The sequence below is a fragment of the Cottoperca gobio genome, chromosome 2 (assembly GCF_900634415.1).
Source record: "Cottoperca gobio chromosome 2, fCotGob3.1, whole genome shotgun sequence".
In the NCBI taxonomy this organism is placed as follows: domain Eukaryota; kingdom Metazoa; phylum Chordata; class Actinopteri; order Perciformes; family Bovichtidae; genus Cottoperca; species Cottoperca gobio.
In genome coordinates this window covers 153982-171687 of record NC_041356.1, presented here as the reverse complement: position 1 = coordinate 171687, position 17706 = coordinate 153982, and the positions used below count along the sequence as shown (strand labels likewise).

Here is a 17706-nt window from a genome sequence, read left to right as displayed (position 1 = left end):
TTAATGCATTATTCTTCATGGATAGCAGCTGTCTGTAAACAACAGAGAAAGTTCATCAGGCTTCATATGGTTACATTTTGTCTGTGTGGAGTTGTGCTTTTTTTTGTTTTGTTTACCCCTCCTCCTCATTATCATTCTGTGCAACTAGTGCTTTCACTCGTTTACTAGTAAACATGTTGGACCTAGTTAAGTCACAATGTCTCTTACTAGTAAACATTTTGAGCCTTGACTAGTTAACTAGTGCAGCAAATTGTATGTCACTAGTTAACTAGTAAGACTTTGAGTATAGCTGACGAGTTGGGACTTTGGTGGTACAAGTGCAGAGCCAGGCGTCTACATCACCCTTTGCTTCCTAGCTGGTAAAGTATTAGTATACAATGTATTATTTACATTCATATTTATTCATTTGGCAGATGCTTTTGTATAAAATGGCCTCAACACTCCATGTTCCACCTTACACAAGTGCACATATAAGTGCCGCGCAAATGATATTTTCCTAAGAGAGAGAAAGAGCATATCAGGTGGGGAAGTGGTCCTAGAAGAGGCAGTGCTTTATATACTACACAGTATTGTAAGTGTCAACAGTGTTACCTTGCAGTGCAGGCGCATCCAGCGGCTGTAGAGAGCGTGCTTACAGAGCCTGGAGGGTCGACTCAGGTCATCTTTCCCTGTGGTGGCATTGATCACCTCTAAGCCTTGGTCTCCCAGCGTCCAGTTCACACTGAAATTTGGTGCTTTTCCAGGCTGACGAGCCTCAGCGTTACTTATTCCTGTAGGCAGAGTTTCAGTTCACACTAGATATAAACTAGAATGGAAGGCCAAATCCATTTCATAAAAGGGTATAAAGGACCTTTTGAGATTGCAATGAATCACATATTACAAAGAATTTGAGGATCATCACACAGGGGCTCCACCACTGCCATTTCGAAAAACTACATTAAGTATTTTGTGATTTTAAAAGGCAATCTCTTAAAAACAATCCTGGTTCTTTTAATGCAATGAACTGAGAAAGAAAAATGAAAATATTGTGAATTTCTTTCTCACAGAATGTACATGACTATCTTTGCCTGGAATATTTCCCCTCAAACTTCTCTGATATTCCATAAAACCCCCGCGCAGTGAGAACCCTGCTTCTCAGACTTCTGAAGGACCTACAGATGTGTGTAAAAGAGATGAAGGGCATTCTGTGTCTCACCGCTGAGTAGCGGTCTGTTCAGGCTGAAGGACTGTGGCAGGTCCTCCATCTCAGTAATCCTCTGGTACATGGCTCTGGAGAGGTGGTCTGCGTGGTACAGGCTGCCCAGGATGATGCTGGAGAAGTAGATGGCATCAGTGAAGTAGCTCATCAGAGAACCTTGGAATCCAACCACGTTCCACCTGAAGAACAAACTATTTTTATTCAATTGGGAAAATACCCATCACGCTTGTCACAAATGTTTAGATTAGGGTCTTCTTAGCCAAAGAAGGTTAAACTTGAGGGACCCTGAACATATAAATCTGCAAAAATCTACATTATTGTTCCAGCTAATTCTCCTGCAAACACAAATGTGATTCCAGCTCAGAGGAGTCCCGAGCTGGAAGCAGCTTCCTGGAGATTCATCGAGTAGCTTAATCAAAGCTCCAGGGGCCTATTGACACCTGCAGTTCACAGCAGAGACTGAAATGGAGTGATTGCAGTATGACACAGAGATCATTCAGCCTCTTTACACAAGCACATAATCATCAAGATTCCTACTGATCTGCAGGGCTGAAAGAGAAAACTAAAGTATGTACTTCAGCTACATGCAAAGTTGATTCACTTACTCACAATGTATATTCTATACTAATCAATAGCAAACAGAAGAGGAATTACACATTAAACTTAATAAAAATGAACACTCCACAGTGGTGGAGGAGAGGGGTTGCAGTTCGGTGACCTGAGGATCTCATCGCTGCTCTTTGCAGATGATGTGGTCCTTATGGCATCATCGGTCTGTGACCTTCAACAGTCACTGGATCGGTTCGTAGCCGAGTGTGCAGCGGTTGGGATGAGGATCAGCACCTCCAAATCTGAGGCCATGGCTCTCAGCAGGAAACCGGTGGATTGCCTACTCCGGGTAGGGAATGAGCCATTACCCCAAGTGAAGGAGTTCAAATACCTCAGGGTCTTGTTCGCGAGTGAGGGGACAATGGAGCGAGAGATTGGCCGGAGAATCGGAGCAGCGGGGGCGGTATTACAGTCACTTTACCGCACCGTTGTGACGAAAAGAGAGCTGAGCCAGAAGGCAAAGCTCTCAATATACCGGTCGATCTTCGTTCCTACCCTCACCTATGGTCATGAAGGCTGGGTCATAACCGAAAGAACGAGATCACAGGTACAAGCGGCCGAAATGGGTTTTCTCAGACGGGTGGCTGGCGTCTCCCTTAGAGATAGGGTGAGAAGCTCAGCCATCCGTGAGAGACTCGGAGTAGAGCCGCTGCTCCTTTACGTTGAAAGGAGCCAGTTGAGGTGGTTCGGGCATCTAGTAAGGATGCCACCTGGGCGCCTCCCTAGGGAGGTGTTCCAGGCACGTCCAGCTGGGAGGAGACCCTGGGGAAGACCCAGGACTCGGTGGAGAGATTATATCTCCTCACTGGCCTGGGAACGCCTCAGGATCCCCCAGTCGGAGCTGGAGGATGTGGCCCGGAGAAGGGAAGATTGGGGTTCCTTACTGGGGCTGCTGCCCCCGTGACCCGATCCCGGATAAGGGGTAGACGATGGATGGATGGATGGATGGACCACCACTGCAAAAGTGCAACTGAATAGAACAAATAAATGTAATGAACTTTCAAAGTCCAGTTACTGAACTACAAGCCATCAGGCCAAATACCCTATGCTCAATGTCTATCTGAAAGTGCCGTAGCTAAATTTAAAGGGCCTACAAAATGATAAATATGAATTTCTACTGATGATAGTAAATGCTATTTGTGGTGTAAAATTATGTGTTATTAATGACACAATGATCGCAGTATTTAATAAATCATGATTTAGTATGTCGACCACCGATGTTTACATTGCCGCTACCGGAAACACCCGACGCTGCGTTCTGACATCACAAGTAGAACACAGTTCACCAGTTGAATACACAGACAGCACGGCAGACATGGCAATGTCGGACTCTGGCTTGGATATTTCGACAGAATCAAGTGACTTCGAATCGTTGAATCGTTGCACCTTCAAGAAGAGGAGTTTATTGAAGAGGATGCCGGTGTCGTGGATTTAGATCATGTGGGCGAGTTTAACGTGGTGGAAACAGAGCAGCTCGAGACACAGTATTCAAGATGGAGACACAGACGGGAGCGAACATGCGGATGATGGTGACGGTGATCCTGGATTTAGCGGAGATCCTCTGCGGCAACAGAACTCAGACAGGTATACACATTTGACTTTAATTCATAGAACTTAGTAAATACATCATAATAAATCGTAACATTATTCTCGTTCGTAAATAGATCACAAGCTATCCTATATCGAGTCGATAGCTTGGCTTCCTTGAATTGTTATGAACCCGACTAGTTGTCCGCAAATTGCTCAATCGCTAAATATTCAATTATTTCTCGACTTAGACACATCAACATCTGTAAAGATTGTTAACTTGATTATTTCTCGAAGTTTCTGCGATTGAGGTTCCATCGTTGTGTCTGATGTCAAACGTCATATATAATGAGCTGTATATAAAGCATTTGCTATTAGCTAATAAACAGACCGGAGGACAGCGCTGCTTCATAAAGTATAGTCTGCCTACTGACCGTCTTACGGCTGCCTATAGTAGCCGGAAAACTTACCAGATGTTCATGGAAGTTACGATGTCGTAACTTTACGAGAATTAAGTGAAAAGGGTAAAAAGTTGCTACTAGATAGATCCGACCTCCGGACGACCATAACAGGCTTATGAGCTGCTTACGAGCCTGTCGTGAAACACAGGCATATGCATAGTATGAAATTAAGATGACGTTAATATTGACCTTTTTTCTGGACATTGCATATTGTGTACATGTTCTTACCACTCTTCTTTTGTACAATTAGGTGCACGTGTGAAAACTGTACAATTGAAGAGCTGCTGCCAAAAAAAGGATGTCATGGAGGAATTCAATGAATATGAGGGAAATGGTGCAAACATAACCTGCATAACAGTTCACCCAGGATTCAAATCAAATTGTCTGGATGTTTGGGTGTTGCACACAGCCTACCAAAGGTATTCGAAGAGGGACAGACAACAAGCAGGTGATCAGCCACGTAATGAGTAAGTTACTTGTGTGCACAAATGTCTAGAGCTCAGAAAATTTGATGTATTTTTGGGAAGTCGAATGGTCACTCTGGCACAGTCACAGAATAAATAGATAAATAAGCAAATAAGGTTGGAGTGATTACCATTGACATGTATTATCTTTTATTTTACAGAATGTATCACGATGTGGCATACCGCCAGCTGGTGAGATTTTGTAGGGGAATACTTGGTAAGAACCACAGAATGCCATCATGTGCCATTCAAAAGATCTGTGCTACGTTTACATCTGACAACTACACGTCGTTCAAGTATCCAGCACTTTATTAGAGTCAATAACAAAACACAATGTCAGTTCAGTGATTGAAACTGCGTCTATACAGCACAACAGCATCCCTCTTGTTTGGTTCTTCCACCGACTGTTGAGTGGATCTGGGACTTCGAACGGTTCCTCATCAACATTGTCTTGGCACAAAGCATTGAGTCTCGGTCAAGAGTTCAGTAACATACTCTGCAAAAAAGATGTTTTATAATCAAGCATTATATATACTATATATATATATATGTATGTATGTATGTATGTATGTGTGTGTATATATATATATATATATATATTATGATGCTGACCTTTGGAACAACCAACCTGGATTGGAACTTGCAGTCCAGCTGACCTGACACTTGGTCGCGCCTGCATGGACTAGTGGTGTATCCATGGAGGGGATCCGTCTGCACAGCAATTTCTTTCTGACATGTCTGAAATGTACAAAACACAACTTTACTAATAAATCTTTCAAACCAGCTTGAAATTGTAATGTATGTTTATACATGTCTGCGTAAAGAAAATATCTAATAACATTCATAATAAAAGATATGGTTGAATTGATTGAGAGAGCAATGATATCAAATTAAACAAATATATGAATTATGTACATGCATTTGGGGATTGTATTTTTAACACGTCATGTGCAGGTCTACTGGTACTACAACTTTAATGTACAGATGACGTACAGTCTTTATAATTACTGGTGTACACACAGCTTCCTCCCCAGTCTGGATGTCCAATAGATTGTGACTGATCATACAGGTATCCTCAGTTCTGTTAGTGGCTTCATTCAACAATGTTTCAATACCTATGTAATAATAGGGTGATCGTTACAAGTTAAATAGACTCACGCTTTACTCAAACTACAGAATAAAATGGGGAAGCCTGCTATAAACATTGAATCTATACTTAATTAAGCTAATGAAGTGTAATTAGCTAAAGTTATTAATACTACAAACAATAACACACAGATATTGGCTAGGGCCTGGTGTAAACTCGTTACATACAGTAGGCCTAGACCGATTATGGCTTTATGCTTGTAACAATAAATAAATTAAACAAGTAGCACGGCTTACCTTCGCTCTCCCTTTTGGTGAATGCATTTCGTCATCTCTTTGGTGGAGGACTCTGCATCGGCGGAGGTGTTTGAATCGGCGTGATGGCTTGTGCTGGCTGGGGTCTTGGCAGTATTGTAGGCACAGCATCTGCGTTCGGTTTTAAATTCTTTTTGAATCTCATTTCCTTGGCGAGAATAGTTTGTTCGAAACACGATCTCTCAAAGTGCTGCCCACAAATCGTCGGTTTCATCGACGCACTTGTCGTGTCCATAAACGCAACATTTTATCATCTTTTGGCCACAGAAAGCTAGATTTGGAGCCCCACATCCCCACATCCCCTTACAACACATCGCTTGCCAATTATCCTTGGCGATCGATTGTTGTCCATTCTTTCTCGTAATAATTGACAGCAGTCTTTGCTGGAGGCTTCAACGCAGACAAACAGTGCTCTACTTGTGACGTCATCGCCCGAACATTGCCGAAGTGGATGTTCTCGGCGCAGCAATCGATTGTTGTTAGCGGAAGTCATTGTTATGCTGTTATGATCGTGATTTATTAAGAATACATCAATATTAAAAATATATATTTTTCTCTCTTCTCTCCTCTTTCTCTTCTTCAATTTCAGAAGCGAAAAGCACTTTCTTCCAACAAAAAATTCAATCCTCTTTCTCCAATCCCAAAAAACTTTTCTCTATCTTCTCCACCCTCCTCAACCCTTGCAGTCTCCTTCTTCCCTCCTCCCGTTACACTACTTTGTAAAAAAGACTTGCCGACTAACATCATTTGTTCACCATCCACATCACTTCCCCCCACTCTTACTTCTTTCTCCACTCTCTCTTCGAATGAAGTTCTATCTCTCATTACCTCTGCCCGTCCTACCACCTGCCCTCTGGACCCTATCCCCTCTCACCTTCTCCATTCTATTGCTCCTGACCTCCTTCCTTTTCTCACCCATCTCATCAACACCTCCTTAACATCTGGTTGCTTTCCTAACAATCTTAAGGAGGCAAGAGTGAACCCTCTCTTAAAGAAACCCTTACTCGATCCTTCTGAAGTCAACAACTACAGACCTGTTTCTCTTCTTTCTTTTCTTTCCAAAACACTTGAGCGTGCAGTCTTTAATCAACTCTCATCTTACCTTCACCAGAACAACCTTCTTGATCCGCACCAATCTGGCTTCAAGGCGTGCCACTCAACTGAGACTGCCCTCGTCGCTGTCACTGAGGAACTCCACGCTGCTAGACCTACCTAAAGGATCGCACCTACAGGGTAACTTGGAGAGGGGCTCTGTCGGACCCCTGTCAACTCACCACCGGGGTACCTCAGGGCTCTGTCCTGGGGCCTCTCCTCTTTTCACTGTACACCAACTCAATTGGCTCTGACACTCAACTGATTCTGTCTTTTCCCAGATCTGAAACCCAGGTTGAGGCACGGATCTCGGCTTGTCTGGCTGATATCTCTTGGTGGATGGCCGCAAATCACTTGAAACTCAACCTTGACAAGACCGAGCACCTTTTCCTTTCAGGTAAGCGCTCTACCATCCAAGACCTTACCATTAACATCGGCACCTCTGTTGTTTCCCCGACTCTGACTGCAAGGAATCTCGGTGTGACACTGGACAACCAACTGTCCTTCGGTCCCAACATCGCTGCAACAACCCTCTCCTGCAGATGCACTCTGTACAACATCAGGAGGATACGTCCCCTACTGACTCAGAAGGCGACGCAGGTTCTTGTTTAGGCTATTGTCATCTCACGCCTTGACTACTGCAACTCCCTCCTCGCTGGACTACCTGCATGTGCCATTCAACCTCTACAGCTCATCCAGAATGCAGCAGCCGGACTGGTCTTCAATCTACCCAAGTTCTCCCACACTACACCACTTCTCCGCTCCCTTCACTGGCTACCAGTGGCGGCCCGAATCTACTTCAAGACTCTGGTGTTAAATATGATCAACCTGTCTCTATTATCTGGCTACGTACCACAATCCTTTAAGGTAGCTGTAATAAAACCACTTCTTAAAAAGCCTAGTCTTAATCCTGAGGTTTTAGCCAGCTATAGAGCGTTATCTAACCTTCCCTTTCTTGCTAAGATCCCTGAGAGAGCAGTTGCGTGATTTTTTTATATAACAATAGTTTATTTGAAGTTTTTCAATCTGTATTTAGAATTCATCATAGCACAGAGACGGCACTGGTGAAAGTTACCGATGACCTTCGATTGGCATCGGACAAAGGACTTGTCACTGTTCTTGTCTTGTTAGACCTCAGTGCTGCTTTCGACACTGTTGATCATGACATTCTACTACAGAGACTGGAACATTATATTGGCATAAAAGGAACCGCACTACGATGGTTTAAGTCCTATTTATCTGAGTGATGTTTGTACCTGTTAACGATAAATCCTCCATGCCAGCCAAAGTCAGTCATGGAGTCCCACAAGGTTCTGTACTTGGATCTATTCTATTCTATTATATATGCTTCTTTTAGGCAATATTATAAGGAACCACTCCATAAACTTTCATTTGCTATGCGGATGATACCCAATTATATTTATCAATCAAGTCAGATGAAACCAATCAATTAGCTAAATTTCGAGCATAACAACAACAACGACATAACAACTTGGATGTCCTGCAACATTGTGATGATAAACACAGACAACACTGAAGTTATTATACCTGGCCCCAAACGCCTCCGAAATGCTTTTTTCTAATGACATAGTAACTCTGGATGGCATTCATTTGGCCTCCAGCACTACCGTAAGGAAACTTGGCGTTATCTTTGATCAGGATATATCCTTTAATTCAAACATAAAATTAATTTCAAGGACAAGGACTGCCTTGTTACTTCAAGGCTGGATTAGTGAAACTTCTATTAAATCATTAAATCCATGTGTTTGAGTATTCCTGGTAAGGTGAGTGGGCCCATCAATCATCTGATGGACATCAAATTTCATTATCAGATCTTAAAGTTTTTTTCTACAGTGTTTGTCCAGCCATTTTATATTAAAATCGCCAAGGACCAGAACCTTGCATATGCGATTGAAGCTTTTAAACAACTCTTCTAGTTCTTCATAGGATGTTACAGCACATCCTATGGGGGATATACACTACCAGAATATTAAATTCCATATGTGGGGACAGTTAAAATCTTTGATATATATCGAGGGAATTCCATCGCTCCGTCAGCAAGTTCAGCTGTCACCCCGCTGACATTTAGTATAGTCTGCCCGGCCTGTTTTCCATTGTAAAGTTAACCACACAATTGAATTGAGCCACCATTGACAGCCTGCATTGCTGTGGAGAAGCAGGGATTTGACTTGTATGGCGTTTTAATGAGAAGTGTATTCACCGGCGGCACATCTAACTGCACAACGGCTAAATCCCCTGCTTTCTCGGTTTTTGGTCTGAGATGGGATTCTGTAAACACAGACCATGCTTGTCTCCTTCGGTTTATTAATCCAGTTGAGCAATATCTATCTGGTATTTTGGCTGACAGTGAGGTAAAAGCTGAGCTGTCATTGTCGGGCAGTGGAGGGCAGCTTTGTTTTGCCCTTCAGGTGGGCGTTCCCAATAGGGGCTGTTACATCATGTGAAAACTATGAATACAGCTGTCGACACAGGCTGTTTAAAGGCTTGCAAGGCACGCTTGTGAGTGCTACCAAAAACACAGGTGACCTACACTCCACACTGTGCCTGAAGGCATCCTGTACAGACACAGATGGAGCCCTGCAGCTGCTGCTGATCTGCTACCGTGCTGCTCTGTGCACACAGTGTTATACCACACCTGTAGTGTCGCTGCTGACTGTGTGAGTGAATTTCCATCTGGACAGTGTGTGTGAACAGGTAGGGAAACAACACAAACCTGGCTATCTTGTCACTGCAGGACATGGTGAGCAGCCTCTCACCCTGAAGGACCCCATCCCACGTCTGAATGGTATTACTGGAGCGTACTGGGATAGTTCCTTCACCAGACTCAATTTTAGTGCGGAGTTGCCCCCGGGCTTTTCTGTTCGGGTGTCTATCCCCCTGATCTGAGACAGGAAGAAAATCAAAGACAGACACTTAACTTATGGTAAGAAATCAGTTTTCATGCAAAAAAAATGTATATTCATCAGGCTGGACATGTCCAGCCCTTCTCTTATTCTTCCTCCTCACCTTCCACTCCAGCTTCATGAGGAGAGAAGATACGTGCATCTCCACAGGGGGATGTGCTGATGTACAGATGGAACTGGACGTTTTCCTTCAGCCTGAAACCTTGTCTGTTGTCACATCTGGTAAAGATGGATTTTTGCTGCTCCTCTTCGTGGTTACTGGAGATACACAATGTGAATCAAGTGACATTACAGAATGCTACAAAACGTTTCTGATTGTCTGGCTTGTACCCTTTAAACTGTATATCAGAATGACCCACGACTCACACAGTTCTGGTCAAGGTTTGACATGAAGGAGTTAAAACCTGTGTTGCATGATAAGACTTTATTTTTGATGGATTTCAGACATTTAAATTCTCCAAGTGTTTGACATGTTTATAACCCCCAATGTGTGGGTAAGTTCTCCATAAATGTTATTCTCTCCTCATTTGGCACTGCTTTCTTGGTGAATAGTCAGGTCTTCACTCCAGTTTAGTAGGAAAACTAAAAAGTGCAATGCAATGCATATGTACATTAAGTTGTAAGAACAGCTCTCTGCTGTACTCACTCACCTGAGGAAGTGCTCCAGCTGGGAGTACAGGTACCTGATGAGCGAGCGGCGAGCCACAATCTCAGCATGACAGTCATTGAGGGCCAAACCTTTTTCACTCATGTATTCACCGTTGATGCACTTTGTCCCTGTGGACACGCAGATGACCAGAGCCTCTTTCACATCAGTACCTGTACAGCAAAGTATGAGTACCTTAAGATCAGTGACCTTTACTGTTTAGTCTCAACCAGACTAAAGGTTTTTGACTTTTCAGAAATCAAAAGCAACCCATTGTAGTGAAATACCCATAGAACCAAGAGCTAATGCAGGGTTTGTCCTGGTCCATGCTGGGCAGCTGTTGAAGTTGTTTTGGGGGTTCTCCACCATCAAAATGTAAAAGTTTTTTAATTAAAACTGCAATTTCACGCCCAAACAGCATAAAGACAAAACATAAAACATTAAAGACGTCTTAATTATGGTTAAATCATTATTTTATCTTACAAAATCGAAAATTATCGAAAGAGCAGATTCAGAAAACTGAAATGTTTTTAATAATATAAATTCACAAATTGGAGGAAAAGTTCAGTAACTATTTTACAAAAATGAGCTTGCTAATAATAATTATAATAATTATAACAACCTATTGCTTAGACCCTGGCTTACCAGCTCCAGACCTTCCAGCCCCCTAACTTCCCATTCACTACTTAACTACCTGGCAATTTGACAATCAGCTATTTTAATATCAGTAAGTGTGATGAACTCTTTATCATCTTTATCATCTTTATCATCGTGCATTAGTAAACCACGAGTTCTGACCACGCAGTCTAACAGAATGGCCCGCTAGATGATTCACTCTCATCTGCGTGTTCATGGTGTTCGTCAAGGTCTTGGCAAAATGTGACATTTTGGACAATTCTTTTTAATCGATTCCTGAGAAGTCAAAAAAGTTAACTCTTGCAACAAATCTGGGTAACAAAAGGTATCAACACAAACATTGCTGCAACAATTTATTACCTAACCCTATTAGAGCATAGGAATATCCATCATGTAATAATAATAATAATAATAAATTGTATTTATAAGCGCACTTTTCATTTGAATAAACAAAACTCAAAGTGCTACAGAGTAAAAACAATGAAGCAGAATATACATTTAAAAACATTAAGTAGACAGAAAAGGCAACAGATGGATTGTGTGCAAAAGGCTCTGTTAAAAAGATTGGTCATTAGGGCTGTTTTAAAAGCATCCACAGTCTGTGGTGTTCTCAGATGTTCAGGGAGAGCATTCAACAGTCTGGGAGCAGCGGAGTAGAAGGCTTAATCTCCCATGGTTTTGAGCTTGGTCCTGGGGGGATGGAGGAGGTTAGCCTTTCCAGAACGGAGGTTTCTTGTTGAGGTTTGTGGGATGAGCAGTTCTCTGAGGTAGAATGGAGCACTGATGGGTGTAAAAGGAGATTTTATAGGTGATGTGCTCAGTCCTCCCGGTGAGATATGAGGTGAACCAGTTTAAGGCCGAGTGAGAGAATCCAATTGTGGAGTGAAGACGGTGGAGGAGGATGTCATGATCAACGGTATCAAATGCTGCAGTTAGATCCAGGAGGATGAAGAGAGATGGTGATCTGGCGTCAGCTGTCATCAGCAGATCGTTGGTGACCCTAACCAAGGCAGTTTTTGTACTGTGGCCAGGGCGGAAACCAGACTGGAATTTTTCAAAGAGGTTATTGAAGTTGAGATGGTCCTGAATCTGAATGGCAACTTCTTTTCCAGCACCTTAGATAGAAATGGCAGGTTGGAGATTGGTCTGTAGTTGGCAAGGACATCTGGGTCTAAGGTGGGTTTTTTGAGGAGTGGTTTGATGACAGCAGTTTTTAAAGGGGATGGAACATGACCAGACTGGAGGGAGTGGTTTATCACGGTAGTGATCAGGGGATTTATGGCACAGGTGGAGGATTTCATCTTTTTGATGATGGCCTCAACCTCTTGCTGCGAGATGTCAGTGAAGCAGCAAAGAGGCTGGGTAGGTCCGGGCTGGGAGTTGACAGTCGGGACTGGCAGAGCAGCAGAGTTGGAGAGTAGAGAGCGGATGGTATCTACTTTTTTTCTTAAAAAATGCGATGAAATTATCACACTGCTCCTCTGTGGTGGGAGTTTAAGATTTGAGGAGATGATTTACAGTGGAAAAAAGATTCTTGGAATTGTCAGGGTTATTGTTGATGATGTTGGAGTGGAAATCTGACTGTGTGTTTCTGAGGGACTTTGCGTAGGCCTTTTGGTGGTCTTGGTATGCCTGTCTGTGAACAGTGAGTCCTGAAGCCTTGAGGCACCATTCGAGGATACGTACCGCTGTCTTAATCCTCCGCAGCTCGCAGGTGTACCAGGGGGCTGAGCGTGAGAAGGTGACTGTTCTGGTTTTGACAGGGGCATGGAGATCCAGGAGACTGCTCAGACTGATGTGAGATTTATAGAGGAGAGATGCTGGAGATCTGAGGTCATGGTGTACTTCCAGCATAATGCTTTTAGCTCTTATACACTCTAAATGTTCAACATTTGAATAGGCGCTTAACCAAAACACAATGTTTAAAACAGGTTTATGACTAGAAAAACCTAAGGTTAATCTTCAGGTTCCCAGCTTTAAGATCATGTACACATAGAGCTTTTATGGAACTGGACCACGCTTCCCCCCCCCAATTCAACAAACTGTGTCTCGTGAATTCTTCCACCTGTGCCTCACTAATTCAATCACCTGTGCAGACTATATAGGTGTGTCTAACCGTCTTCTGTCCCGTTCGTCTCAGTTTTCACAATCACTTCGTTCGTCCATTCAGACTGTTGCAGTGAACATTACTTGTGTTGTCAATTTAACTGTTGTAATTCGCTTACCATGGACTATGAGCTGCTTCCCACCCCCTCGGATTGTGATCTGTTTGACAATTTGACTTTGCTTTCTCCCTGTACCATGACACAAACTGATGACACCATGACACGATCCTTTCGCGTTTTCAGTGATGGCACCATTGCCCTAAAACAAGAAAGTCCTGGATTTGTACATGGGGGGTTGATAAATGAAGAAACTCATCGAGAAGTACACCCGCTCTGGGTATTGACTCCCGAGTTCCAGACTCTAGTTACACCACCTCCCCGATCTGCCTCGTTTATCCCCCTCTGATCAACCCCCATCGTCATCTTTCTATGTGGCATATAGTATTGACCTGCTATCTTCCCCTAAAGATCCTCTATTCCCCCTTAAAAAAGACAAAAATGTTTCTATGGTATGCAGGAGAAGAGTTTAAAGTTTTGTTTTTAGTGAGAGAAACTGTACCTTTGACTCTAAACACTGAGGTTTAAACTCAAAGAGAAACTGGAAACTGACTGAATGTGAAAGAAAAGCTGGGGTCTGCTTTAATATTTTTCATAAAAACACCAAACATCACAATCCCAGCTCAACAATATGAGAATGCAGCTGAATATCAACAGTTGATAGTTATTTTGTGCAGAACAAGCACAGTAAACTTCTCCTCTCTTGTTGCTCAGCTGCAGATGATAATTAGTGCTACAGCTTCAAATACACAGCTTATGAAATCTTCTTGGATGAGGGTGTTAAAGTTTTTAGAAAACGGTTTGACATACAAAAAGAAATCACCTGTTGTCATGACGACACCTGCCAATACTTTCCGCCGAGCGTGTGGAGACGTGAAGTTGTCTGTCAGTTCGCTGAACTTGTTGACGACCAGGCGAGAGACGGCATCTGCCAGGACCTGAGGTATCAACCCAAACAAATATGTGAAAAGGAAAATTAATTAGAGATGAAGCAAAATGGTAGAATGATATAAAGAAAAGCCTTTGGACAAAATAAACCAAGTTGAAAATGTGGACTCTCGTCATCAAATTCTATGTATTACAAATATGAGAAGACAACAATGCCCACGTGTGATAAAAGGAAAGGGAATGCTCTTCTTATCTGCACTGAAACTATTATTGAATATTTCAATTAGGAATGCTGCACTGGTGTGAATGACAGCTAGGGATCTGAGCATCTTAAAACAGTCAAATCCTCAGCTTCACTGACTGCTCTGGAAGTAAAGCAGAGTGACTTGGAAAGGCTGGTATAATGAACATCAGTGTTTGAATAGCACTCAGAGGGTGATGGTAATTAAGATAGCAGCTGTGTTATCAGTGTGCAGGGATTACTGACAGGGATTAGTTTATGTTTAAATAGATTCTCAGTGTATTGAACTTGTCTCTACTGAAGTCATCTCCATCTTCAATCACACTTTGTCAGGTTGGCCGTGAGTGGTCACATTTGTAGACAAGTCTCTTGTTAGACGACAGATTTAACAAGGAAACTACCGCAAATCTAGACATGCTGACTGCTTTTAGATTATTCACCCGTCTAGTTAATGACTAAACATCGGGTCAAGTTGCAGAGTTAGCAGATGACCTCATGAGCACGCTAAAACGTCCGGCCCAAAGACAATGTAGAAAACATAATCTCGGGTGCTTTTTTAAGTGATAGATATTGTGGGTTTCACAATACTAACATCCTTCAGCCCGTGTTTACGATTCATATTATGCCCCAGGAAAACAGGAACAGAACATTAAAGGTGCTCAACTGTTAGAAATTGCTTACTTCAATATGTCATTACATAATGGCCTTATTAACTTGCAGCACCCAGGGGATGCAGAGCAGAGAGAATAGTTGAAAAGAAAGGGATAACAGTCCTGCCATGCTATCATTAACTCTGTATACTCTCTTACTTTGATCATATCTTTTAACAAGACAAACCATGAAGTAAGCAACAAAGTAATGGGGCCTTTCAATACTCATTTAACTTTGTCCATGCTTACCTGTGGCAGGTGAAGCTGCAGTCCTTCTCTGGGTATAGGCTGTCTTGAAGGAGCCTGATCCAGCTGCATGTTGAACAGAGCATACAGAGCTGCCTGGGCGGCTCGGGCCTTGGCCAGCTTCTTGTTCCGCCCAGAACCCTGAAAGTTCTGATTATCTACCGTCACTGACATGACAAAGTTCTTGGCATGGCTCTCCCCGCTCTCTGACACAAAGTCATACTTGACGCCCGGCCGCAACTCGTTGAGAATCATGACAGGACTCTTGCCACTTGTAGGGGAGATGAAGGTGGAGGGGGCTGGATGTAAGGGGGCCTGGACCAGGTTTGGCACAGGGGAGGGTAGCAACGGGTACTCTATTCCCAATGAGCTGAAGGAACCATTACTGTTGGATGTGAGGTTAAACGGGTCATCTACAGGAGTGGATGTCTCAAAGGCATTGAAGAGCATGTCTGGAAAATCAGCCTGGTCTGAGGTGAAGTCTGTGTGAACAGACAGAGTCCGGCCCATGGCCATGTGGGCTTCAGACGCGTTGGGGAACTGGACGAAGGAGCGCAGGGCTTTCTCTGCTGCGTTCAGCTTGGCCTTCTTCTTAGTGGGACCAGACCCCTCAAAGAACTGCCCGTTGACCTCCACAGTCATCACAAAGACGGGTGCATGGACCGGCCCGGTCTGAGAGAGCAGTTTGTACTGCAGCCCTGGCTTGATCTCATTAAGCTGCATTAGGGCATTCTTAGGCAGAATGGGCCCAGGAACTTTCTTACGCTTCTTGGGCTTGTACTTGGAATGCGCATGCCCATTATTACCCTCCTCTAAGGGACGTTTCCTCCCACCCCCAGCACTCCCATTGGGGAGTTGAGCAGCCTCAGCTGCAACCCCCTTTTTGGAGAAGAGGTTGTCCAAGTTCCGATTTTCCTTAACATCTGTGCTGCATGAACCTGCGGTGCCCAGAAAGAGTAACTTACAAGGCCTTCGTTGCAGGATCTTGTAAATGTAAAATTTAGAGATTCCTTTACCTCTCTTTGCAACTGAACAAGTGATGTGTGTTCCTTAATCAATACTTACAAAAACATAGTGGCAGTAAATTATATTGGTACAAGTTTATTCTAATCACATTAATTAATTTATGAGGACAAAATTGTTACACACAATCTGTGTAATAAAAAAAAAAAATCTAATTACATTTTAACAATGAAAATTGGCAGCACTTCCCTGAGCAAAGTAAAATCTTGATTAGCATGAAAAGCAACAACTTAATTTCAGCTATTTGTTGCAAATTAGAGAACAAACTATATATACAAGGAGCTCTTTCAAAAGGTATTTTTACATTTCTTTCTCTGGACGATCTTGTGTTTTGGGAACACATATCACCAGGCCCTGTTAACAAAGCTGATGGAACTTAATGTAAATTTTCATTAATAACATCCTCCAGCAAAAGCTTGATAGGTTACTCCTTTCGGTGCTCAGGACAGAAAACAATGCAGGTTTAGAGAGGTTGTGGGGATGGGGGTGCAAACAAGGGTGTCAACTTTTCCAAAATATTACTGTACTTCAACTGAGCCTGAAGAGAAATACCACAGGAATTATATTACCTTTTAGCATTTCATTGATTAAATATGGTCACTTCAAACAGAAAAGCGGCAGCTACTAAATGTGGGTATAAATACAAAATAGTGTCTTATGTTTATTACCAAACACAGTTCAGCACTGCAGTGAAGTGTATTCAGGGATGGGTTTGAATCTCTTATTGAAGCTCTCATTCACAGTCTCTCTCTCTCTTTCTGACACTTCGGGCATCTGGGAAAAAACTGCGGATGCATAAAAAGACGTGCTAACTCTGCAACATCGCTGTGAACAATACTGACTGACCACACATGGCTGATACACTGGTTCACGCTGATTCTCCAAAATCCACCAAACTACTGTGAACTGCAATATTTGGGGAGGCTCTTCTCGATAAAGGGGGAACAACGAGTTCCTGCTTGAATATTTATCTCCTGTCTATCATGTTAAAGAAGGAACTTGAGGCATTTTAGAAAACGTGAGAAGGACCCAGCCTACTGCAGGTGTTCACCCTTTCAGCATAGCAGAATCCAAGTGGTTAAGGTATAGTGAGTGAAATACAAACTTGCTTTTTTAAACTAAAATGTCTTCATTCCCCACCAAACAAACTACCTGAGGAGATTAGATAAGGGATTCCAAAAGATTCCAAAGTGGATTCAGTTTTGAACCAACTGTCATGATAAGCCACGTCTAGCATTATGTGTTCCACTATGAAATCACTTCCTCCTGAACCAAAGTGTGCAGTGTGTGGACAGAGCTTAGTTTGGCGTTCAGTCACAGCCAGTTGACGACTGTAGGCAAAGCAAATAACCAGCATGCCAGAGGGGGATGAAACATGAAAAACACAATAGCAGATAATGCCCTGAGCAACATGAGGGGCATAATGATTATAGGTCTGTTGGGGAACAGGGAACATATTGTTATTGTTGCTGCGGCTCAGCAAGCAATCACTTGAAGCAGAAACAGACTTTATCTTCATTCATTGAGAAGTGACTCCA

General features: G+C 42.9%; 1 protein-coding gene across 1 annotated transcript in view; it reads right to left on the bottom strand.

The window, feature by feature from the left end:
- LOC115021769 (double-stranded RNA-specific editase 1-like) overlaps nt 1-17706 on the bottom strand; it is a 66461-nt gene that overhangs the window by 7099 nt on the left and 41656 nt on the right. The window contains exons 4-10 of the mRNA XM_029452417.1: nt 15149-16083; nt 13944-14058; nt 10327-10495; nt 9780-9934; nt 9487-9655; nt 1196-1377; nt 592-770 (exon numbers count right to left, since the gene is read on the bottom strand). Of these exons, the coding sequence (XP_029308277.1) occupies nt 592-770; nt 1196-1377; nt 9487-9655; nt 9780-9934; nt 10327-10495; nt 13944-14058; nt 15149-16083 (1904 nt within the window). The remainder of the gene's footprint in view (nt 1-591; nt 771-1195; nt 1378-9486; nt 9656-9779; nt 9935-10326; nt 10496-13943; nt 14059-15148; nt 16084-17706) is intronic.